This window comes from Lithobates pipiens, unplaced genomic scaffold (assembly GCF_037356315.1).
Source record: "Lithobates pipiens isolate NorthernLeopardFrog02 unplaced genomic scaffold, aLitPip1_a1.2 Scaffold_3, whole genome shotgun sequence".
Taxonomy (NCBI): domain Eukaryota; kingdom Metazoa; phylum Chordata; class Amphibia; order Anura; family Ranidae; genus Lithobates; species Lithobates pipiens.
Genome location: NW_027507790.1, coordinates 6,230,448 through 6,254,427, shown reverse-complemented (window position 1 = coordinate 6,254,427; position 23,980 = coordinate 6,230,448). Strand labels below are relative to the sequence as shown.

Here is a 23,980-nt window from a genome sequence, read left to right as displayed (position 1 = left end):
TCCTTGGGAACCCCCAGGTCACCAGAACTAGTGTGCCCATTGGAAAATTTCCCCCTATTACTTATCTGGGGACAACCCAAAGTTTGAGATTTTCTTTTACTTTACAATTCACTTTCAATAACAGTAAACAGGACAAATAGAGAGGGGGGTCTTCCTAACAAGGGGCCCAAACAGTAATAAAAACTGGCAAGCATTCTAATCTCTCTACACTTTATCCAAAACTAAAAAAAAAAAGTTTTGCCTTTAGTTATACCTTAATTTTAATGTGGGATGCACATCTGACAGGTTAACCATATACAGCTTACATTGTCCACATTCTACTGCCAACTATGACATTTCGACAAGGATTGGGCTGTTTAGGACTAACTGTTAATAAATATGTGTATGGCCCTGACAAACCTTTCTCTTCTCAGTTAGAGGGAAGGAAGCTGTTAACCACATTGATATTGTCTGTTATTTGAGATACACAAGAAGCAGCAGCGGGTTTTGGGCTACATAGGAAAAGCCGATGTCTTTATGTCTAGTATTTTCAGAGAGTCATGTGCTTGTCTATGGGCAACTTTATTAACCACTTGCTTACTGGGCACTTAAACCCCCCTCAGTCCCAGACCAATTTTCAGCTTTCAGCGCTGATGCACTTTGAATGACAATTGCGCGGGCATACAACACTGTACCCAAATGAAATTTTTATCATTTTTTTCCCACAAATAGAGCTTTCTTTTGGTGGTATTTAGTTACAGCTCGGAGTTTTATTTTTTGCTAAACAAACAAAAAAAGATGCAAAAAAATAAAAAAATAAAATCATGTTTTAATAGTTTGTTATAAAATTTTGCAAACGGGTCATTTTTCTCCTTCATTGAAGTGCGCTGATTAGGCGGCACTGATAGGCTGCATTGGTGGGCACTGATGGGCTGCATTGGTGGGCACTGATGGGCTGCATTGGTGGGCACTGATGGGCTGCATTGGTGGGCACTGATAGGCTGCACTGGTGGGCACTGATAGGCATAGTTAAGGCGGCACTAATAGGCACAGATAAGGCGGCACCGATGGGCACAGATAAGGCGGCACTGATGGGCAAAGATGGGCACAGATAAGATGGCACGGATGGGTGGCACGGATAAGTGGCACGGATGGGTGGCACGGATGGGCACTGATAGGTACCACAGAAAGATGGGACTGATGGGCACTGATAGGTGGCACTGATAGGTGGCTCTGATAGGTGGCACTGCTGGGCACTGATGGGCGGCACTGCTGGGCACTGATGGGCGGCACTGGGGTGCAGCACCTTTGAGGCAGATTGGGTGGCACTGTGGGGTGGCACTGTGGGGTGGCACTGTGGGCACTATGGGCACTGACGGGGGGCACTGACGGGGGCACTTACTTTTGCTTTTTATTTTACTTCAGGATGGCACTGCGGGAGGCAGGTGGGCACTGGCAGGTGGCAGGTGGTCCCTTGTATTGATGGCCGTGATCGGGACTGATGTCCCGATCACGGCCGCCGGTGATCGGCTTTTTTTTTTTCTCCTCGCGCTGTCAGCGCGAGGAGGAATAATAGCCGATTACCGGCTCCGTTCTATCACATGATCAGCTGTCATTGGCTGACAGCTGATCACGTGATAAGGGGTCGGGATCGACCCCTTGCACGGATCGGTGATCAGGCGAGTCTCATGGACTCGCCGATCACAGAGCGCGCCGCGCGCGCCCCTCAGGGGGCGCGCAGGCCGCTCGTAACCGGGACGACGTCAATAGACGTAGTCCCGGAAATGTAGGTCCGCGCTAATGCCGTCATTTGGCAATAGCGCGGATCTCAAGTGGTTAAATAACGGGTTCTTATGTAATCAGTAGGTGATGTGTTCAGTAAGGCCCCATGTACACTGCTGCTGCTAAACGGACGTTCAAAGGCAGTTGTACACTTTTTTCAACTGCCCCAAACTTATTCAATGTTATATTATGTGTACATGTACACAGGCTCGTTTACTGTCGTTTTTAGGCAGTTGCGTTTATAGGGCTTTTTTTGAAGGCAAAAAAATTAGTTCAGACGCCGCAGTTTCCCGCGTTTCAGACGCCAAATGGTAACCAGCATCTAGCCGCGTTTCGTTTATAGGCGTTTTTAGTTTTTGACCATTTTAAAAATATATATATATTTTTTTTTTTAGAAATGCTTCTAAATGCAAACATGGCAAAATGCGGCAAAACTGACGTTTTAAACGTGGGTTACTATCTGTCAAGTTAAATCGTTCAGGAGAGGTTGTAAAAACGTCCCGTGTACATGAAGCCTAACTCATTTACTTATCTCTTAATCCTGTTTCCTGTTTTAGATGTACTTCGCTTTGACAATACATACAGCTTCATTCACGCCAAGAAAGTTAGCTACACTGTGGAAGTCCTGCTGCCAGATCGCAGCTCTGAAGAGAAGATACAGAAGCTAGAAGAAAAGCTGGAAACCAGCCTCAGCCTCTAAGTAGACACCAAAAATGCCATTAGTGCTGTAAAGCCCATCAAAGACCCTGAAGTTTGGTTGTGAAACAAATAATATGTATGAAATTTATGTATATATAGGATAAAACAAAGGACCTTAAAATGTAATGAGGCGTACCGCAACTTACCCTTATTGCATTTTAAAGTGCCAACATATTGACTGTGTTTGATTGTCCCTTTTACATGCTAAAAAAACGTCTACTGAAACATTAGTACATCAGGTTAGCACAAAACATATCAACATACTTGAAATTGGTGTAACTCAGGCCAGTCTGCTTCATTTTATTCATCCTTCAAAAATAAAAATGGAACTCCAGCCAGGATTTTGGCTAAAATACCTTTGTCAGGTTTGTATCACTGTATCCCCCATTCGATCTGTTTAAACTTATTTTCCATTCCAGACTTTTTAGGCTGAAACATAGAGAAATTACAGCGGTTCTACCGCTTAACCATTCCACCCAAAACTAATTGGAGGTTTTGGCTGGAGTTCTGCAATAAGATATATAGAATTACTTGTCATTTGGATTAATTTCGTGCTGGGTATTACATGATTGACCATGTAACCCTTTAAGATGCCAGCTGTAACTGACTGGCAATAATCCTGACATTTATTTTCTTCATAAATTCTTACTTTATCACTTTTATGAAATGTTACTCATTTCTACCAAATTTTATTTATACTTTCATGGTTAAGTATAAGTAATTAACTAATTTTCCCTCTCCGTGTTTTTCATGCGAGTTGTCTTTTTGTTACATGACAAATCTGTTATCCAGTGTGCCCATACGAGTCTCATGCCGATGTATGCTGTAAATGTGTTAGATGTAATAGTACATTATAATTTACATTTCTGCTTGTTAGAAATGTGGCTTTGTACCTTTTCTAGTCACTTAAAATGCAAGAACAGGGAGAATAAACAATATACTGTACATGATAAATAGAATTGGATTATCAGAGCTAAATCTAAAAAGGCAGTTATAAAAGTAAAAATACAGTTAGAAATAGGTACAGTTACTACCACAAAAGTTAACACTATTCTTGGTACTGTACATGATGGCAAGTAGCATTTGCTTGTGCAGCTGTTGTTGATTCTGAACTCCAGGCAAACAGCTAAATACACAGATGAAAAAAAAAAAAAAAAAAAAAATATATATATATATATATATATTTATATATATATATATATTAATATGCTACCAAAATGAGTGTGAGCTGTAAATTGCCTCCAGCATTGTTCCTGCTTCTTCTTGCTGGAGGCTGCCATTTTGTTGAAGCCCAGAGTCTCTGAGCAGCAGTTAAAGCAGAACTAAACCCTCCTATCCTTTACAGCCAAGGAAGTGGTTTTGGTTTGATCTGCAACTGCCATGGTGCTGCTCATGTGATCAGTTATAACACCAGCCATTTTATGATTTCACAGTTTGGTTCAGAACACCAGCAAATGTTACAGATGGCATTCCTGGCTTGCTGGGAATGTAACAGTTTTTTTCTTAAAACTGTTAAATCAGTGGGTTTAGTTCTGCTCTAATCTTTAGGCTACTTTCACACATGTGGGCTGTTTGTCCATTTTTCATCCATCTCTATGGAAACACTGATGTAAATGGATGATCATCCATTTTACATCAGCATCCATCAACATTCTTTTTTTTTTTTTTTTTAAACGGATCAAAGCCCTTTTTTTGTTCCGTTAAAAAATGGAACAGACAAAAAAATGGATGTGAATGGACAAACGGTCTGTTTTTTTTTTTCATTTGTTTTTTGCATTGGTAGTGGATGTAAAAAAACTGATGTAAAAACTGATGTAAAGACTGATGAAAAACTGATGTTAACATCAGATTTGTCTTTGAAAAAACATGACTGAACTGATGAAATGAATGGTCCGTATGTGTGAAAGGTTTTTACTGCTTTAAAGGAGTTGTAAAGGCAGGATTTTTTTTTATCTTAATGCATTCTATGCACTGAGATAAAAAGCCTTCTGTGTGTAGCAGCCTCCCCAGTACCCCAATATTACTTACCTGAGCCTGTCTCTCTCCAGCGATGTCCATGAGTGTCTTAGCCATCCGGGACTCTCCTCCTGATGGGCTGAGACACAGCAGTGGCGCCATTGGCTCCCACGGCTGTCAATCAAAATCAGTTAGCCAATCAGAAGAGAGAGAGGGCGGGCTCTGTGTCTGAATGGACACACAGGGCTGTGACTCGGCTGTTTGCTGTTGGGGCACTCAACGGGGGAGGGGCCAGTAGCACAAAAGAGGGACCCGAGAAGAGGAGGATTTGGGCTGCTCTGTGCAAAACCAACTGCACAGAGGAGGCAAGTATAGCATGTTTGTTTTTTAAACAAGACTTTACAATCACTTTAAGGCTGTCAGCAGATCAGCCCCTACAAATTTGGCACATTGCATAAAAAAAGAGAGCAACTGAGTATGTGCAGAGCAGGGTGAGACAGTGTATTGCTAGATTTTAAACAGTATAGGCACTTATTTTGAATGTTTTACATAGCTATACCTGTAAAAGGAGCCTGAAGTGATCTAGCAGCAATTTTTTGACTAAAGTTCCAACGCCAACACCAACCTGTGGTTGAACAGTTGAAGAGGAAGCAGCAGACTGACGAGCTTGTTTCTCTGTCGCTCTTCTCTTATCAGCAGGCTCCTTTTAGAACATGAGCCCTGAAGCAGAACTGATTGTCTGGTGGTGCTACTTCTGCCTCTCCCAGCCTGAGCTCTGCTGTATGGGGACTGCAAAAGGCTCATCCGAGGTATAGTTTAGGAATTTACTTGAACGCTTGAGTTTAAAAAGTAAATTCACTTGGGTCTTATTAATGAATACGGAGCCACATTCATTTGTGTTTTATTTTTATGTCTGCCTAGAGTTCAGCTTTAATGTGAAACTCAATCCATTGACAGAATATGCTGCTCTATTCACTACAACGCAGTGTTTAAGATTCCAGGCATAAAGCATGCTCAGAGTGTCTTTCAAACACGTTGTTTGCTGAATAGGAAAGGGGCGAGATGCAGAAAGTGCCTTGAACAGTGGGGCTATTTCCCTGGCAACCGTATTCACTTAGGCTGCCAATACATTTACTATGAGGTAACTAAAAGTATACAGCAGAAAAGTGATCATCCAGTCTACAGTGATATTACAATATACATACGTTAGATTATTTGCAATTGTCCTCTCTGACAAGCACTTTAGAGTTTTAGGATGTCTTGGCCACATTACTGGCAACAGAGATAAATCATTTTAATCCTTGTGATTGTCATGTCAGTGTCACCTAAGAATCTGAGAATTTCTTCTGTTTTAAGCTGTTTTATTATTTTTATAGTCTAGACGTACTGTAGCTCAGTGTCATCACAAATGTTCTATTTCCGTTAATGTGCCACTTGACTTGTACTTATATTATGGCAATTCAATGATATACATGCAGTTAAATTGTATATACATACAGGAGGGGAATCTGGAGCAGCCAGAATTTATACTCTGCAACCAGTCAGATTCTATCTTTCATTTTCAAAGCTTAATGGGTTAGTTCACCATTACAGAAAAAATGTAATGGTGAAATAAGACTGGACACCTTTCCCACCCCCTGGTCCCCACTGAACCTACCACCAGGGATCCTGAGCTGTCAGCACTCCTGCAGCTGCTCCAGCAGTCTATGGATTCTTCAGATCTTCATCAGAGCTTCCAGGATGGACCAGATGGATTCTGAGTGGTCAGCATTGTCACATTGACCACTGAAGCAGCTTCAGGGGTGCTGACAGCTCAGCAACCATGGTAGTAAGTACAGAGTTGAAAGTAGTGAGTAGGGAGAGTGTCTGGTGTTCGTTCACCTTTTATATTTTTCCTGTAAATATAAACTAACACTTTTAACTGAATAAACCAAAGACAGAAGCGGATTGGTTGCCATGCGCAGCTGCTCCAGATTTATCTTCAGCTTGTTCAATTAAAGTAGACCTAAAGTCTCCAATACTTACCTTGACAGTGCTGGCATCTTCTACCTGTTTTTACCAGGTGTGAAGCTGCTGTCTTCATTGGCCAGTGTAGGATGATGCACATGCATATGAGTTCAGTCATCCTGGCACAGAGCATCTGTGCCACAACAGAAACTGAGCTGCACATGCACAGCTCAGTGTGCATTCCAAAGAAGACTGCAAGCAGGCACGTAAGTTTATTTCATGTCTCTTGTGCAATAATGAGCCTACCTGCTCACAATCTTTAAAGCCCCATACACACTATCAGATTTTCTGCTGATTTATTTTCCCTTCAGATTTACCAAAACCATATAATATGAGGTCAAACCTTAGGTTTCTTAGTTTTCAATTTGTATGCAAGGCCCTTGCACTACATGGTTTTGGTAAATCTGAAGACTGAAATCAACAGAAAATCTGATAGTGTGTATGGAGCTTTAGTCTGCGACTTTAGTTCTGCTTTACGCTTTGAAATTGACAGATAGAAATTGATTTATTGCTGGTTCTGGCTGCTCTGGTTTTGCTGATTTCGCCTCACTGGTTATTGAGAGGAATTTATCAGAATTGGAGCAGAAAGAATTTGGATCAGTTAATGGCAACCAATCAGCTTCTAGCTTTCATTTTCAAAGCTTAGCTGAACAAGCTAAAAGTAGAAGCTGATTGGTTGCCATGCACCGCTGCTCCAGATTCTGTCTGCTCCAGTATTAATATATCCCCCCCCCCCATTGTGTTTGTCATGGAAATTTGGCTTCTACCTGAATCACTTTTATTTCTTTGTTAAAACTTGACTTTTAATTACCTCATGTAGTCTTCCTCTCTAGATGCAAGAATAGCTGTGTTTTTAAATTTTTTGTAAATTTGTAAAAGAAAAAATATATGCGTACCTTTGTAGACACAAACATAAAAGATATGAGTCTGTGATATGCATACCGAGAGACATACTCTATATGAAGCAAATTTAGATGTAGATCAGCCTGCAGTTAGCTTTTCCTAGGTGGTCTGATGGGAGGAGGAACCACGAGAGCCTCCACGGGAGCTGCTGAGGGACCCCATAAAAAGATGATCGGGGCCACTCTGTGCAAAACTAGCTGCACAGAGGAGGCAAGTATGACATGTTTGTTATTTAAAAAAACAAAAACACAAAGGTTTACATTCACTTTAAAGGAGAAGTGTGGGACTATAAAAGAATAAACATACATACAGTAGTTACCTACCTGCAGCAGCATAGATCCAATGCAGTAAGCTGTCTCCCACTGGCTCTAAGCTTGAGAACTGGGCAATCACATGAGCTCTGTTTGCTCATTTCTCCATTCTGCTCTGAGCAGGGAGTGATGCCTATCAGTCACCACTCTGTGCTCTGCCCCTCCAGCGCTCACTGGAGCATCGGGCAGAAGACTGGTGAAAGAGGCTGGCTCAGGCTCCCCAAAGCACACTCAGAGTCTGATCCAGCTGCCTGTAAGACAACATTCAGAGTCTTGATTTTCTGTGACGTCTGCGGACAGTGGGCGCAAGAAAGTACACTCCTGTGACCCACATGAGATGTATAGCCACACTTCTCTTTTAACCTCTGTGGCACCAGGTAACCATACCTCTCCTAGTCTGTGTGCCACTTCTTAACAGATTATAGGGGTCAATTTCAATACAAATTCAGGTACTTATGCTTTTTAAATATTTAAATAAATATATTAACTGATGTGTATCTGTTCGCAGTTCAGCTTTAACTGATTGAATTAATTTTAATTCTTTTTAGTTCTGGATCACAAAATAGTTTTATTCAATCTTTTTTGGTTGATAAACTCATTATAATAAGTTTACATGTTTCTGTTTTAAACAAAAAACTTTTGCTATAGAGTTTTTTTTTTTTTTTTTTTATCCATGCAGGGAACTCAGTACTTTTATAACCCAAGGCTTGTTTACACTATAAACATATATTTAATTCACATGATTGGCATTGGTTAAAACACTTTGTAAAATTTGCATATTCATTTTGAGTCAATTCACAGCATACTAAAATAGCTGTCAAAAACAACATTAATAGTTTAAAGTACATTACTATAAAATGCACAACTCAAACTGATGCAAATTACTTTAACGTACAGTTTCCTGTGGTGAATGGAGCACAAACATCCAGACTCCTTGAACTAAATATATGTGTGTATCTGATTGTCAGCAGTAAATGTGGTCTCATTCATTCATCTAGTAGAACCTACTAATCCATATGTAGGGCCAGACAAAGAGAAAATTATCCTATTGTTTGGGCCAAAGGAAAATCATTTAATGGACCTACTAGATCTGCACTTGTGTGACCAGTTTTAGCTACCATAAAGCATTTACATTCATTTTTTATGAAATTGAATAAATCTGTCAGCAAATGTGTCTTTGTTATTTATTTTTTTTAAGACAACGCGTATACATTCTATATATACTGTGCAAAAGTTTTCAAAAATATATATTTTAGTTTTTAGGGAAAAAAATTATTTTGTAATTGTTTATTTTTATCAATTCACAAAATACAAAGTGAGCAAACAAAAAAAATCTAAATCAAACCAGCATCAATTCTTCTAGATGCACCAGTTTTAGTAAATCTCTTCCACAGTGCTTGTACACAGTTTTTGAAGAAAACTGGAGGTTGTTCCAAACATCTTGGAGAACTAACCACAGATCTTCTGTGGATGTAGACTGCCTCAAATCCTTCTGTCTCTTCGTGTAATCTCAGGCTCAATTACCTTGAGATTAGGGCTCTGTGGGGGCCAAACCATCACTTCCAGGGCTCCTTGTTCTTCCTTTCGCGGAGGATAGTTCTTAATGACATTCGCTGTATGTTTGGGGTTGTGGTCCTGCAGCAAAATAAATTTGGGGCCAATCACTTGCCTCCCTGATGATATGGTATCATCGCTAACTATCTGCCTGTTTTTCTCAGCCTTGAGGACCAAAGACGCAGTGGTCAGCCAAGGAAACTTAATGCAGCAGATGAAAGAGACATCATGCCTTACTTACCTTCAACATCAGAAGATGCCTAGCAGTGCCATCAAAACAGTACTGATGGGAACCAGGCAGGGCCGGACTTACCATTGGGCTTGACTGGGCTCAAGCCCATGGGTCCCGCCCAATAGGGGGCCCCGCGGGCTCTGCCGAGATACATAGCCGATGTGTACTCCGGTCCGCTCACAGTCACACCCAGTCCCGCTCTATGATGGACATAACACAGGGACTGGGCATGACTGTGAGCCGAGCCGAATACACTCGGGTCCTCTCGGGGCTGCAAGAGGACCCGAGAGCCGCCGAGATACACAGGTCTCTGTATCTGACAAGTGTAGCCTTGTAAATAACAAGGCTACACTGACAAGGCTGCAAATGACACTGGACAAGGCTGCAGAGGGACACTGATCAGGCTACATTGATGGACATTTAAATGTAAGTTTTTTCTTTAAACTTCACTCCTAAAAGTTTTTTTCCTTAAAATTCCCTCCTAAACTTGGGGTGCGTGTTACATGCCGGCGCGTGTTATACGCCGATAAATACGTTAATGTATAGAAGGTAGGGCCCGAAAGGGACTCAAGCCCAGGGGCCCCCACCACCCTAATTCCTGCCTTGGAACCAGGTACACCCATCTATTGTCCGGAGAAGTCTGGCCAGAAGTGGTCTTCATGGAATAATTGAGGCCAAAAAGCCATACCTCTGACTTGGAAACAAGGCTAAGCAACTCAACTATGCACAAAAACATAGGAACTGGGGTGCAGAAAAATGGCATTAGGCGTTCTGGACTGATAAGTACAAATTTGAAACATTTGCCTATAGCAGGAGGCAGTTTGTTTGCTGAAGGGCTGAAGAGCAGTACAATAACGAGTGTCTGCAGGAAACAGAGAGCATGGTGGAGGTTCTTTGCATGTTTGGGGCTGCATTTCTGCAAATGGAGTTGGAGATTTGGTAAAGATCAATGATGTCCCCAATGCGGAGAAATACAGGCAGACAGAATGATTTGAGGCAGCTTACATCCACAGAAGATCCATGGTTAGTTCTAGTTCAGGCTCTAATGGCATCTCATAGCTGTCGTTGCAGTCACACGATCAGGAACCACTCTGCTTGGTTCCCAATCATCGGTGGGAATCATCGGCCAGACCAGTTGTTGGCTGGTGGCTGTAAAAGGGGACATGATAATATACATATTGTGGGAAGGAAGGAGTTAAAAACTTGTACATACCAGGGTGACATGATTTTTGCTAACACACAAATTAGTAGCATTAGCTACATACAATAAACTGCGATGTGTTTGGCAGCAGTACAAGTGACTTCCTGTCTGCTACCGGAATTAAAGAGAAAATTTAAAAGTGACAGAATTTTTTATTAACTCATTACAGTTTTGGCCTTGATATTTAGAAGGAATTGTGTATGTTTTATTGTGTTTGCAAGCACTTATAGCGTATATGTTTAAGACTCGATTCACACTGCAGTTACTTGGGAACTCCCAAGTCGTATGGCATGTCAAATCCCATGTAAGTCAATAAGAGCTGTCTTAACCACTTTCAGTGGTGTAGGGGTTAAGTGTTCCTAGGGGCGTGATACTAACTGGGGGGCTGGGCTTTGTGTTAGTGAACACTGATCTCTGCTCCAATCACATGGAGCCGGGATCAGCGTCACTTGTTGCTAGGCAGAACAGGGAGATGCTGTTTACAACGGCATCTCCCCGTTCAGCCTCCCCGTGAGACGATCGCGGGTATCCCTGTGGCGATCGAGTCCGCGGGACCCGTGACCGGACTCACGGGGGTCCCGACCGGCATGTGAGCGAACCGCCGGCGGTGCGCACGCGATGTGGGGGGTGGCATATAGAAATGGACGTACCTGTACACCAATATGCCTGCCCGTGCCATTCTGCCGACGTACATCGTCGTGCGCCAGTCGGAACTGGTTAATTAGCAGTACTGCAGTCACTCTGACTTTAGAAAAGGCTCCTGTACTACTTCAAGGCGACTTCTATCTGATTTTTGTCCATAGACCTTAACCACTTACCTACTGGGCACTTTTACCCCCTTGCTGCCCAGGTCAATTTCAGCGCTGTCACACTTTAAATGGCGGTCGTGCAACACTGTACACATATGGCATTTTTTATGATTTTTTTCACACAAATGGAGCTTTCTGTTTGTGGTATTTAATTACCACTGAGTTTTTTAATTTTTGCTAAACAAAGGAAAAAAGACCGAAAATTTAGAAAAAAAAACAAAACAAAAACATTTTTCATAGTTTATTATAAAATTTTGCAAACAGGTAATTTTTCTCCACTGATGTGTGCTGATGAGGCTGCACTGATAGGTGGCACTAATGGGCACTGGTAGGCAGCACTGATACAGGGGGCAAAAAAGTATCTAGTCAGCCACCAATTGTGCAATTTCTCCCACTTAAAAAGATGAGAGAGGCCTGTAATTGTCATCATAGGTATACCTCAACTACGAGAGACAAAATGTGGAAACAAATCCAGACAATCACATTGTCTTATTTTTGAAAGAATTTATTTGCAAATTAGGATTTCGTACACGATTTCTGCTGTCTTCCTGCAGTTGCATGACCCTTCGATTGTTAAATGTGTTTCCTCTTCTCATTTCTTCATGCTGTCAGCAGAAGGAAAAGTAAACCAACAACCGGCTTGTGTTTACATCCGCGATCAGCTGTCATTGGGCACAGCTGAACACGTGGTAAAGGGCTGATGTGAGCCTGAAGGACCCAGCGATCACAGAGCGCGTGATCACGGGAGGACGTCCATGAATGCCCTTCTGGCAAAGTAGGCCTCACTGTAGTTGTTTTGGCTATTGCGCGGGCGGGAAGGGGTTAATGGAAGTTGCCTCCAAGTCGGATCCTCATCTATATTGATATGATTTGGATCCAACATTACATGTAAAGCCACATCAAGTCGCAAAAGTCTCAAAGTAGTACTCGAGTTGCCAGCAAATCGCCTGGCAAAGTCGCTTGCAACCATGAGTTGCGTGACTTTCATTTTGGGGCAATATGGACTGAGCCTTTACTGAAAATATCATATTTGCTATACATTTGTGCAACTATCACAGGACATACAAAATTAGTAGCACCTTCTTTTTATTGTGCTTTCAGAACTTGAATTTTCCGAGATGGTCTTTTGCAAACTCTATGGAAATATAAAAAAAAACAGAAGTGAAAAATTGCCAAATGGTCTAGCCACCGTGGAGAGCATTGTAAAGGTTAAAGTGGGCGGTCTCTGTAGAGGAAGTCACATGGGCCCGCCCGTGTCCATTCATTGGACGGTCTCGGACAGAACGTGCCTGGGACCGTCTAACAATATTAGTGTTGAGCTGATAACGCAGAGAGGTGTGTGAGCATCTCTGGTTATGTATCGCTTCCTCTGAGCAGATGCTGGGCTGTTATATAACGGGCGGCCCGGTCCAAGCCTCGGTGACATTGCTGTAGACAACATGACTAGCACAAGCCGTGACTTTACCACATAACCCTTTTATGTGTCCATTTCGTTCTATGTAGTGGAGTGAGAGAGAGGCGCTGGAGTGGATGTGGCTTGTCTAGCGGTGCTGTCCCATAGCCTCGCCTCAGCGTGTGTGTGAGAGTGCTAATACCTGTGTGTGTGTGTGCGAGAGAGAGAGAGAGGAGGCACACACCTGTGTGTGTGTGTTCTTATCTTGTGTGACTCTCCCTGACTGTCCTACCCCAAACCAGACTACTCACTATTGACTTCCTGGTCAGCAGGCATGGCTCCCCATCCCCAGGAGGGTGCACAGCCTGACCTCTACAGGGACACGTGGGTCAGGTACTTGGGTAAGTGACTGCTGCTGGGCACACTCAATGCCCTCTTCTAGGAGACACTCGGCACAGAGCCACACTGCTTCCTCCTTAATGACTTTATTGTCACTTCTAATGACCTTCATAGTGTGCTGAGAGAGAGAGAGAGAGCACTTATGTCACAGCAAAGTGTTTTACTCGCTGTTCACTATCAGCTTTTATTGGTGTACTTTACTGACTTGGGCTCCTGTCCCCCACTGTTCATTTTAGTCCACTAAAATCCAGCTAAAACCATTCAGATGACTAAAACGACATTTTAGTCAAAAGACTAAAGTCTGACTAAAGCGACATTTTAGTTGCAAGACTAGAACTAAAATGGCATTTTGGTCAAAAGACTAGAAATAAAACTAGATCCAAACTTGATGTCAAAATTAACACTTCCTGTCACAACAGAGGTCCAATCGGATCTGACTGTTTGATCAGAAGCCCAGCAGGCAAATGTAAACGGACACGTGACGTGTCTGTTTAGACGGCTTTCGCAACCGGGCCGATGGGGGCGTTGGCAGTAAAACGCCGCTGGATTTGCAGTGCATTTCGGATGCTAGCTGGGTGCTTTTAACCCCCGCTAGCGGCCGAGAGGGTTAAAACCATCCTCAGTAGTGGCGTTTTGCCGGTGGTATAGCTGCGCTGACCCATTTGATTTCAATGGGGAGGAGCGGTAAACACACCGCTCCAAAGAAGCTGCTGGCAGGAAGTTTCCTGATGTCCTGCCAGCACACTGCTTCAGTGTGAAAGCCCTCGGGTACATGGAGCAGCAGTTTGAGGGCAGATTGCAGGCGCTATTTTTATTTTTTTTTGCAAATATTTTATTAATATCACACATATGGGGGTAAAGCCCCGAAACATACAGTAATAACTGACACAGTGAAGGTCGCAGCCTCTCAAACATGCTTTACATTTACAAGTATTGCAGCATAGGATTCGTCAGTTTATCATACACTGGCATCCGGCCTTGTAGGCATCGCCCACTTGGTCTGCAGGCGCTATTTTTAACGCTATAGCGCCTGCAATACGCCCTCTGTCTGAAAGGGGTCTTACATCCAGCTACCTCCTAGGTCAGGAAAAAGCGTGCACCTTTTTTTATTTTTATTTTTTCAATTTCTTTTGGACCTCAACATGACAGATTGGACATGGGTCCGGGTCCATGTACATCCACCTACCCAAAAACCTAACATGGGTTAGTTTGCCTCTGGTCACAAGTTGGGGGAAATGAAAATGAACAGACGTGAATGGCACAGAAGTGACATCTGTTTTGTTTGGCTCCTCTTCAGCTGCAGATCTGTTTTATGGTTCCCCTGCTGATCAGAGTGGCCTCCTGAAAGAACATTTAATGCCACTCTCTTGCTGCCAAAATTTTTTAAATAAAAAGATCCTTGCAAGTAAAAATCAATAATACTCATTAGTCTGGCAGGCAGTGAGTCCTATCTTTAGTCTCTTGCAGAGCTACAGTGGCTGAAGAATCTTCAGCATGTGTCTTGTAGTGACATCGGCACCGACAGATTAAACTGCAGCGGAGGACTGGGAACCCGACATACAGGGAAATATTGGATGCTTAAAGTGGAACTTTTTTTTTTTTTTTTTCATTTTAGATAGAGCAAGGGAGATATATATATATATATATATATATATATATATATATATATATATATATATATGTGTGTGTATGTGTTTTCACCATCTGTGTCCCATTGCAGAGATTTCACTTCCTTTACCATAGCCAAACAGGAAGTGAGAAGAAATCTCTGCCAATTAAGGTAATTCCTTGGGGACCCCCAGGTCACCAGAACTAGTGTCCCCATTGGACGATTTCCCCTCTATTACTTTTCTGGGGACAACCCAAAATCTGGGTTTTCTTTTACTTTCACTTTCAATGATAATGTTAAAAAGGACAAATGGAGAAGGTGAATCTCCTGAATTGGGGGGGGGACGACAGGCTGCAATAAAAACTCAATATTTAAAGAGAAAACACTGCGCTATAACAAACAAGTACTGAAAACTTCAAAACAGCTGCCAACACTTCAAACAAACAAAGTTCAGTGAATAAAAAGTAACAAATAGTGTGGCGCTGGATGTTTGTATCAAAACCATACATAAATGAATTATGTGGTTACAAAAAACAAAATGTGAATGTGCTGAAAATGCAAAAAAAAAAAAAACTGAACACTAAAAATATTAATAACTAAATAGTGAGTCCCAGTCAAAAAAGTCCACATATATTAAGTGGTGCACAGATGTTGTGGTAGATATTCCTCACAAGGAAATCGGGGAGTCCACAAATCAGGTGAAACCAAAGAAAGCGGCTTGTCTGAAGTGATTTCAAAGAATAGGTGAAATACTCTTACCAGAGAAGATGGACTCATCTGTCATACGACGGTTGAGTCAACAGCGCTTGGGGTCCACACATGGAACCAAAGGTAGATTGTTGGTAGTCCGAATGGATACTGTGGAGGCTTCCGATGTTAAGACTGTGGTGAACGTCTCTCAGAGTGTCAGGATCGGATGGGTTGCATTTGGGTGAAGGTGGTCCACAAAAAATATAAAGGAAAAAGAAAGCTCCAAATGGTGCAGGTCAGAGGGTAACCATTGGGTTTTATTTAAAAAGTCATAAAAATAAACAAAATTATGACATGTGATCACAGAAAATAGATATTAAAAAAAAGAGCAATGTGGGGTGCCAGATGCAAGCTTGCGTGTTCAGCTTTTTTTTCTTCTTTTTTTTTTTTTTTTTTTTTGCATTTTCAGCACATTTACATTTTGTTTTTTTGTAACCACATAATTCATTTATGTATGGTTTTGTTACAAACATCCAGAGCTACACTATTTGCAATAAAAACTGACTTAGTTTAGAGCTGCACAATTGTCAAGAATTGTTATCGTGATCTTGACTAAAGTGTTTCACAATTCTTTCTATGCAAGGAATTCTCTCTGCTCTTCTGAACTGGGCAGTTTGCCAAGAATCAAAACATTCATCATTTACATTTACCAAACATTTATCATTTGAACTTAAAGTGGTTGTAAACCCTTACAAACCACTTTGACCTACAGGTAAGCCTAGATTAAGGCTTACCTGTAGGTCCAAGAAATATCTCCTAAATCTATATGGTTTAGGAGATATTTGCCCGAAAACGGGCACCGCTGTCTACGGCGCATGCGCCGTAGACAGCGGCGCGCAGGCGCACTGAGCGCAGCAGTTCCAAGAATGGAGCTGCCGCATTTGTCGATTCCCGTGCGCATGCGCGGGAGTGATGTCATCGCGGCTTTGCCGAATGACAGCGGCGGAGCTACGAGACGCCACCAGCAAGATGGATGCGGCGGACTACAGGGGACAGCGGCGACTTCGCTGGCTCCTGTGTCAGGTAAGTGACACATAATGGGCTACTATACGATGCATAGTAGTCCATTATGCTTTACCTTTGCAGGGAAAAAAAGAGGAAGTAAACTCATCAGGGTTTACTTCCTCTTTAAGTATAAACATTGTAACAATTTGTTAATGGAATAGACTTTGTAAGTGAAAAAAGTTTAACCACTTAAACCAGTGATGGCGAACCTTGGCACTCCAGATGTTTTGGAACTACATTTCCCATGATGCTCAAGGACTCTGCAGTGTGGTTGAGCATCATGTGAAATGTAGTTCCAAAACATCTGGATGCCAAGGTTCGCCATCACTGCACTAAACCTTTTTCTGACATTTTGTTGGTTTCAAGTTAAAATCTTTTGTTTTGGCTAGAAAATTACTTAGAACCCCCAAACATATATTTTTCTTAGTAGACACCCTAGAGAATAAAATGGTGGTTGTTACAATATTTTATTTCACACTGTATTTGCGCAGCGGTCTTTCAAATGCAATTTTTTTTTTAGAAAATTGCTTTAACCACTGCAGCCCCGGAAGGATTTACCCCCAGAGCGTTTTTTGCGATTCGGCACTGCGTCACTTTAACTGACAATTGCACGGTCGTGCGACGTGGCTCCCAAACAAAATTGGTGTCCTTTTTCCCTACAAATAGAGCTTTCTTTTGGTGGTATTTGACCACCTCTGCATTTTTTATTTTTTGCGATATAAACAAAAAAAGAACATCAATTTTGAAATAAAACTCATTATTTTTTACTTTTTGCTATAATAAATATCCCCCAAAAATATATAAAAAAAATAATAATAATAATTTCCCTCAGTTTAGGTTGATACGTATTCTTCTACATATTTTTGGTAAAAAAAATTGCAATAAGCGTTTATTGATTGCTTTGCGCAAAAGTTATAGCGTCTACAAAATAGGGGATAGTTTTATGGCATTTTTTTTTTTTTGTATAATGTGAAAGATTTTACGTTGCAAGAATTGTGAGAGAATCGTGATATTTTTATTCTAAGCAAAAAAAAAATTATGATTCTCATTTTGTCCAGAATTGTGCAGTTCTACCTTAGTTATACTTTACCCCTTCAGCCCGGAAGGTTTTACCCCTTTCCTGACCAGAGCACTTTTTACAATACAGCACTGTCGCTTTGACCGGTAACTGCGCGGTCATGCAATGTTGTACCCAAACAAAATTTGCATTCTTTTTTTTCCCGACAAATAGAGCTTTCTTTTGGTGCTATTTGATCACCTTTTGCGGTTTTTATTTTTTGAGTGACAATTTTGAAAAAAAAACTTTTTTTTTTTTTTTTTGCTATAATATCCCCAAAGGGTATATCAGATGGAACCAAATTGCTTTACATCACCTGTGGTATTCATGCAATCGAATGATTGTGAGCCCCATTACAGAGGATCAGTGCAGGCAAATAGCCTTAACAGTAGATGCATGGAACCTTTAAGTGGTTAAACTGCCCTCATATACAGACTGACGTTTCTCCCTGTCAGTCTCATGTAGAGGGTTTACTCCACCTGGAAGTCCAGCAGCCGGGGGCCTGGTACAGTTCCTCTGCTCACAGGCGCGCACACACTCCCTGTACACTGGCTCCCGGTCCCCACAGGATGCATGTCATACTGATCCTCTGTAATTGGGGCTCATGATTGTTTGATTGCATGATTACCACAGGCGATGTGAAGCAATTTGGTTCCATCTGATATACCCTGGAGGGTATTTATTATTACAGGCTTCCCTAGATCCTCTGTAATGGGGGATCACAGGCTTCTGGTAGGAAGTAATTTTATACACAACGGTGGTGGATTGAGCACTAATCTTCTCTGTGCCAACATTTGAAGATTCATTACAATTTCTGATGAACTTTTCTACAATTTTTTTAGCTTTTTATTTGCACGGGTGGATGCCATATATATTTTCGTTATATATTTGATTGGACACTATTTACTTGCGTTTTTTGTTATTTATTTTTTCACTTGATCTACTCATTTTATGTTTTTAAAGCGGAGGTCCACCCTAAAGTGGACCTCCGCTCATCGGAACCCTCCCCCCCTCCGGCGCCACAATTGGCACCTTTCAGGGGGGAGGGGGTGCAGATACCTGTACAGTACAGGTATTCTGCACCCACTTCCGGGATAGCTCTCTGCGGAAAGGGGCGTAGATTACGCCCCTTTCCGCAAGTGCCCGCCCCTTTCCGCAAGTGCCCCGCTGTCTGCTGGGAAACACACAGATCCCAGAGGCAGCGGGGACCGTCCTTATTGCGCAGCGCGATTCGTGCATGCGCAGTAGGGAACCGGGAAATGAAGCTGAAAAGCTCCATTTCCTGATTCCCATACCCAAGATGGCGGCGGCAGCACCCGACAAGACGATCTAGAGATCGGCTTCGGGTGCCGACATCGCGGGCGCGCTGGACAGGTAAGTGTCACTATTTTAAAAGTCAGCAGCTGCAGTATTTGTAGCTGCTGGCTTTAAAAAAAAAAAAAAACGCGGAGTCCCGGGCGGACTCCCGCTTTTAATGTGTTTTGGTGTATGTAAGACTTACAATTCTTGCTCATAACACATATGGTTTATCACTTTATGCCAAATTTTTTTCCCAAATCAGTGGGGTAATTCATAAATTTGTATGTAATGGTTTATATAATCATTTTTGTAGTTTTAGCGCGATTCTAGTTTTTACGCACACAAATACCTGTGCTGGCGCTCGTGGTCCCCCGCCGTGCACAGCCCTCTGGTGCAGGCGGGCCACTCTGCCCCTTTATATGTATGCAAGCCGGTCGAGAACTGCTTAAAGTGGTTGTAAACCCTTACATATACCCAGTGAAGGGACTGGCCCCAGGTGGCTCACAGAGAATAAATCCTCCTACATCAATTGTACCTGTCAACCTGCAGTTTTCTCTTCTTTTCAAAGTCCAGAATTACAAATTTTGTCTGATAGTTCAGAAAATAGGGGATGGAGAGCTGATGTTACACTCTGCAGAGCTAAACAAGGAGAGTTCTGAGAGCTGATTGAAAAGGGGGGGGGAGGTGGTCCCTTTCCTCCAAACAGCCCACAGGAACAGAGATGAGGTTGTCAATCTATTGGAGGACCCTCCCTTGTCACCATTTTTTCTCTTGGCATTAGATTAATGCTGATGGCAGAGGAATAAAGCGGCAGACAGACATTACACTTGGTGCTTTTATTTGAGACAAACACACACTATAGGGATATGCTTTAATGTTTCATAGGAGATAAGGGACTATATGCAAGATTTTAGTAAGGAGAACGGTATCAGCAGTAATCAGCATGAATTCATGAATAATCGTTCTTGCCAAACCAATCTATTAACTTTCTATGAGGAGGTGAGCCTCCATCCAGATAAAGGAAGGCCCATAGACATGGTGTATCTGGATTTTGCAAAAGCATTTGACACAGTTCCCCATAAACGTTTATTGTACAAAATAAAGCCCGCTGACATGAACCATAGGGTGAGTACATGGATTGATAACTGACTACGAGAGCGAGTTCAGAGGGTGGTATTTAGTCACCTTTGAGGTTTTTATTTTCTCAAGTCATCTTCCAGGACGGCACACCTGAGAGATGAGAGGCTCCTCCCTACAAGAAACACAATCAATCGACAGCTGTTTTAAGTCCCCACCCTTCCCCTTGATCCTCAGTTTTTGATTGTGTTTCTCCCTACACAGCGAAACTGTTTGTTTTTTTCCAAATGACCCGAAGCCTGGGGCTGGTGGTCTCCCCCTGGGAGCCGGACCACAAGCCTGGGAAGCCTCTGGGTCTGGTAGGATATTCTTGTCCTTCCTGGGGGGTTCCCCTATCTTTTCCTCAGGGCGGGCAGCAGAAATTGGAAGAGCCCCCCTGAGAGCTGAAGGACCCTGGGTACAGTGGTGTACCCAGAACTTCAGGGGCCATTATCCTGTCTCCCCCTCCTTACCTGTACAGGTGGCTGTTCAGACGGGGGTGCTGGCCATCGGTTCTTTCCAGGGGGATCTTGTCCCCGACTCCTGGGTCCCCGGTAGCTCGCGTGGGCTGCCGGAGAGGGCGTGGCAACAAGCACCCGCGTCATTTTCAAACTTCGGGAAAATGGCAGCGGCGTTCTTACCCAGGAGGGAAGGCTGAGAGTCAGTAGGAGCAGGCGCCCACATCCTCCTTTCTCTAGAGCGAGGAGGCACCAGTTTACTACGGTGGATGTCTGCCTTAACCACCTCAGATATGAAGATGGGAATGAGGAATGGAAGGCATTGCCCCCCCCCCATGTATATAGACTGACTGACTGGTACAGTGCAGGACACAGCCTAACCTAGCACCTCCCTATGGGGACAGCAGTTGGGGGGGGGGGGGGAGCACTTTGGCGGCTATCCTCCTTGCGTGTGGACCATAAGGATGGAAAAGCAAGCCCGCTGGCTGTGGCAAAAAGAGGAAGACGACAACGGTGAGTACTTTACTTTCCTTTTGCCGTGGGAAATTAGCTGCAAAATCCCCAATTCCAGCCAGAGGGTTCCTGGGCATTTGAGATCTCACCTGGGGTCTGGATTCAAATAGCCCTTAAGCTTCTGCTAAAAACACCAGCTGCAGCCCCTCTTACATCAGAGAAGCTGTATGGTGGACAGGTGGTGCAGAGGAACGAGTGTGCCTAAACCACCTCAGATGAGAAAGAGGTAGGTAGGCCATTGCTCCCCCTTCCCCGTGTATATACTGACTGGTGCAGTGCAGAACTTGGGGTCGGGATACAAATAGCGCAGACACCACTGCTAAAACCACCAACCACAGCTCCCTCTTACAGCAGAGACACTGTGGTTATCGCAGCAGTAGGTTGCCAGCCTCTCCCTACATGCCCAGGTGTGGTACATTAGTAGGGATGAATATAGCATACAGAGGGGACCTGGTAGATACAAAGTTACTTACAGGCCAGGTATACCACTGAACAAGTTATTAATTGGGCAGTGGTTGGTGGATTCCGCAGCTCCCCTGGTCAGCAGGTGCACTAGGTTACCGGCCCTATTAGCCCAGCTGCTAGGAATCTGAAGTTGCTTCACAATGTTTAAAAGCTGACCTAACATTCAAGGATGGGCAGAGACCAAGCTACTGTGTGGCACAGTAGGGGTTCCCTTGTCACAGATCCTCCTTTTGGGGGTTGCCTGCTATAGTTAACTTTCATAAGCTCCAACCTCCCACTCCACCTTTACACTGTGTTTATATTATAGTGTAGGAGGTAAGAAGAAACTTTTTTTTATTGGTTTGGGCTACAATCCACTCAGTGGCAGATCTAAAGGCGATTCACCATAGATCGCTCCCTACATCCTTTTAATTGAGGATTTTCTGTGCAAACCTATGCAAGAGCTACATAATTGATTGTTTGAAGCCTGCAAATAGCTATTTACCTCCCAGGCTAAACTGGTAACCACCTCTTATAGAGAGGTCTTAAATCGGTCTCTAGGGCTGGGCTCATTGAGACTTTAGTTGCTAATCAGCACCACCTGGATTTGTGCTGGCTAGCGTTTGCTCAGTCTATGGAGGTAAGGTAGGACAACAACAACTACTACTAATAGTAGGGTGTCCAACCATTTTAGGATCTGTTCCTTCTCTGGTGGTGAAGGTTTAGTATCTACAGCCCAGGCTATGCCTATGAAATAAATTGCCTGTTGGTTATTTCATAAAGGGATAGACCATGACTCCTCATTGGCTGCACACCAGTAGACCTCAGTAGTGAAGGTTTGTGCTTGCTGGGATGTTTTTGTGGCACAGCAGAAATACACATTGAGATTTGTGACATCTCTGCTCATAAGGACTATATTGCTGTACATCAGAAATGCACTGCACTGAAGCTTGTTTGCTGTCCTTTATATACTAAAGGTACTGCTTTGTTTGGCTACAGATCAGAAAAATACAACAGTGAAGGTGATCTGTACTTTCTGGTTTTGTGTTGCACAGCAGAAATGCACATCATTGAGTCTGGTGACATCTCTGCTCATAATGGTTATATTGCTGCACATCAGACATACACAAGATTGAGGTCTGTCTGTGGGGCTTTGTGTCCTGTTTTACTGCCTTGTTGGTTACTTATCAGAAAGGCAGCAGTGAAGTCTGATGGTCCTGATTTGCGTGGCGCTGTGCTGATTCAGACAGTGCTATTAACAGCAATGGCTGCCGAGTTTAAACATGCGATTTGACATGTTGAGTCGCATGACAAATCATTTCAATATGGATGTGCTATCTCTATTCATAGTGTTTTATTGTTGCACATCAGATTTATACAGCATTAAGGTCTGTGAGGTTTTTGTGTCCTGTATTACTGCCTTATCAGAAAGGCAGCAGTGAAAATTGATGGTTCGAATTTGTTGGGCTACATAGCAGAAATACAAATTGAACCCCTGCCAGGTGTAGTACATATACTGCCTTTGGTAATCCATGTAGCACCACAAAGTGGTGTTGTGCTGATTTTAGCCATGCGATTTGACATGTTGAGTCGCAAGGCCAAATCGCTTCAATATGGATGTGCTATCTCTATTCAGAATTGTTATATTGTTGCACATCAGACATATACAAGATTGAAGGTTGTCTGTCCTTTTATGTCTTGCATATACTGCCTTATTGGCTGCATATCAGAAAGAACACAGCAGTGAAGGTTGCTTGTCTTTTTCTGATTTTGTTTTTGCTGCTCAGCTGAGAGACACATTGAGGATGGTGGCCTCTCTGCTCAGTATTGGTATATTGCTACACATCAGACATGCACAAAGATTGAATGTTTGTGTCCTGTATGTCCTATATTTACTGCCTAATCGTTTGTATATCAGGCTAAGCAGTGTTTCTCATGGATCTACCTTTCTGCATCTTAGGGATACACAGCAGGGGTTTGTTGGCTGCAATCCTCCAGGAAGTCACAGCATTGGGGACCCCTTACTTGTTCGACCTGAAAATTGCTATTTGTTTTTTTCCCTGAGACCTGTGTAATCTTGAGGTCTGTGGATCCAGGAATCAGGGACTGCTGGTGTCGCACAGACACAAATGGTACCCATTGGAAGCCATAGTATATGACTTCTCATGCGTCTTGCAGTCCCAAGTCGCAGGTTGGGTCGCACGGGTGTGGGAACCCTAAACTTATCTGTCCCTTCTGATTGAGGTTTTGCTACACAGCAGGAATACTCATCATGGCGTTATTGTTTTATTTTGCAGCGGACCAGAAAGATTGCAGCTGTAAAGGCTGTCTGTCTTTTTCCTCAGTGTCTGCTTTTATGTTGTTGCACAGCAGAAATACTCAAGATTGAAGCTTGTTGGTGCTTTCTGTTTCAGAAAAACACAATGCTGCAGGTTGCTTGTGTCCTTTCTCAGTGTTGGTTTTATCTGAACTACACTACAGAAGTGCATGACAGAAAGGATTGT

General features: G+C 42.9%; 2 protein-coding genes across 2 annotated transcripts in view; both read left to right on the top strand.

Annotated features, from left to right (window-relative positions):
• The window catches only part of SEC14L2 (SEC14 like lipid binding 2), a 73,654-nt gene extending 64,843 nt beyond the window's left edge, over positions 1-8,811 (top strand). Inside the window, exon 12 of the mRNA XM_077461200.1 lies at positions 2,319-8,811. Coding sequence (XP_077317326.1) covers positions 2,319-2,461 — 143 coding nt within the window. The 3' untranslated portion in view covers positions 2,462-8,811. The remainder of the gene's footprint in view (positions 1-2,318) is intronic.
• A 4,012-nt stretch (positions 8,812-12,823) lies between these two features.
• The window catches only part of MTFP1 (mitochondrial fission process 1), a 68,901-nt gene continuing 57,744 nt past the window's right edge, over positions 12,824-23,980 (top strand). The window contains exon 1 of the mRNA XM_077461199.1: positions 12,824-13,227. Coding sequence (XP_077317325.1) covers positions 13,161-13,227 — 67 coding nt within the window. The 5' untranslated portion in view covers positions 12,824-13,160. The remainder of the gene's footprint in view (positions 13,228-23,980) is intronic.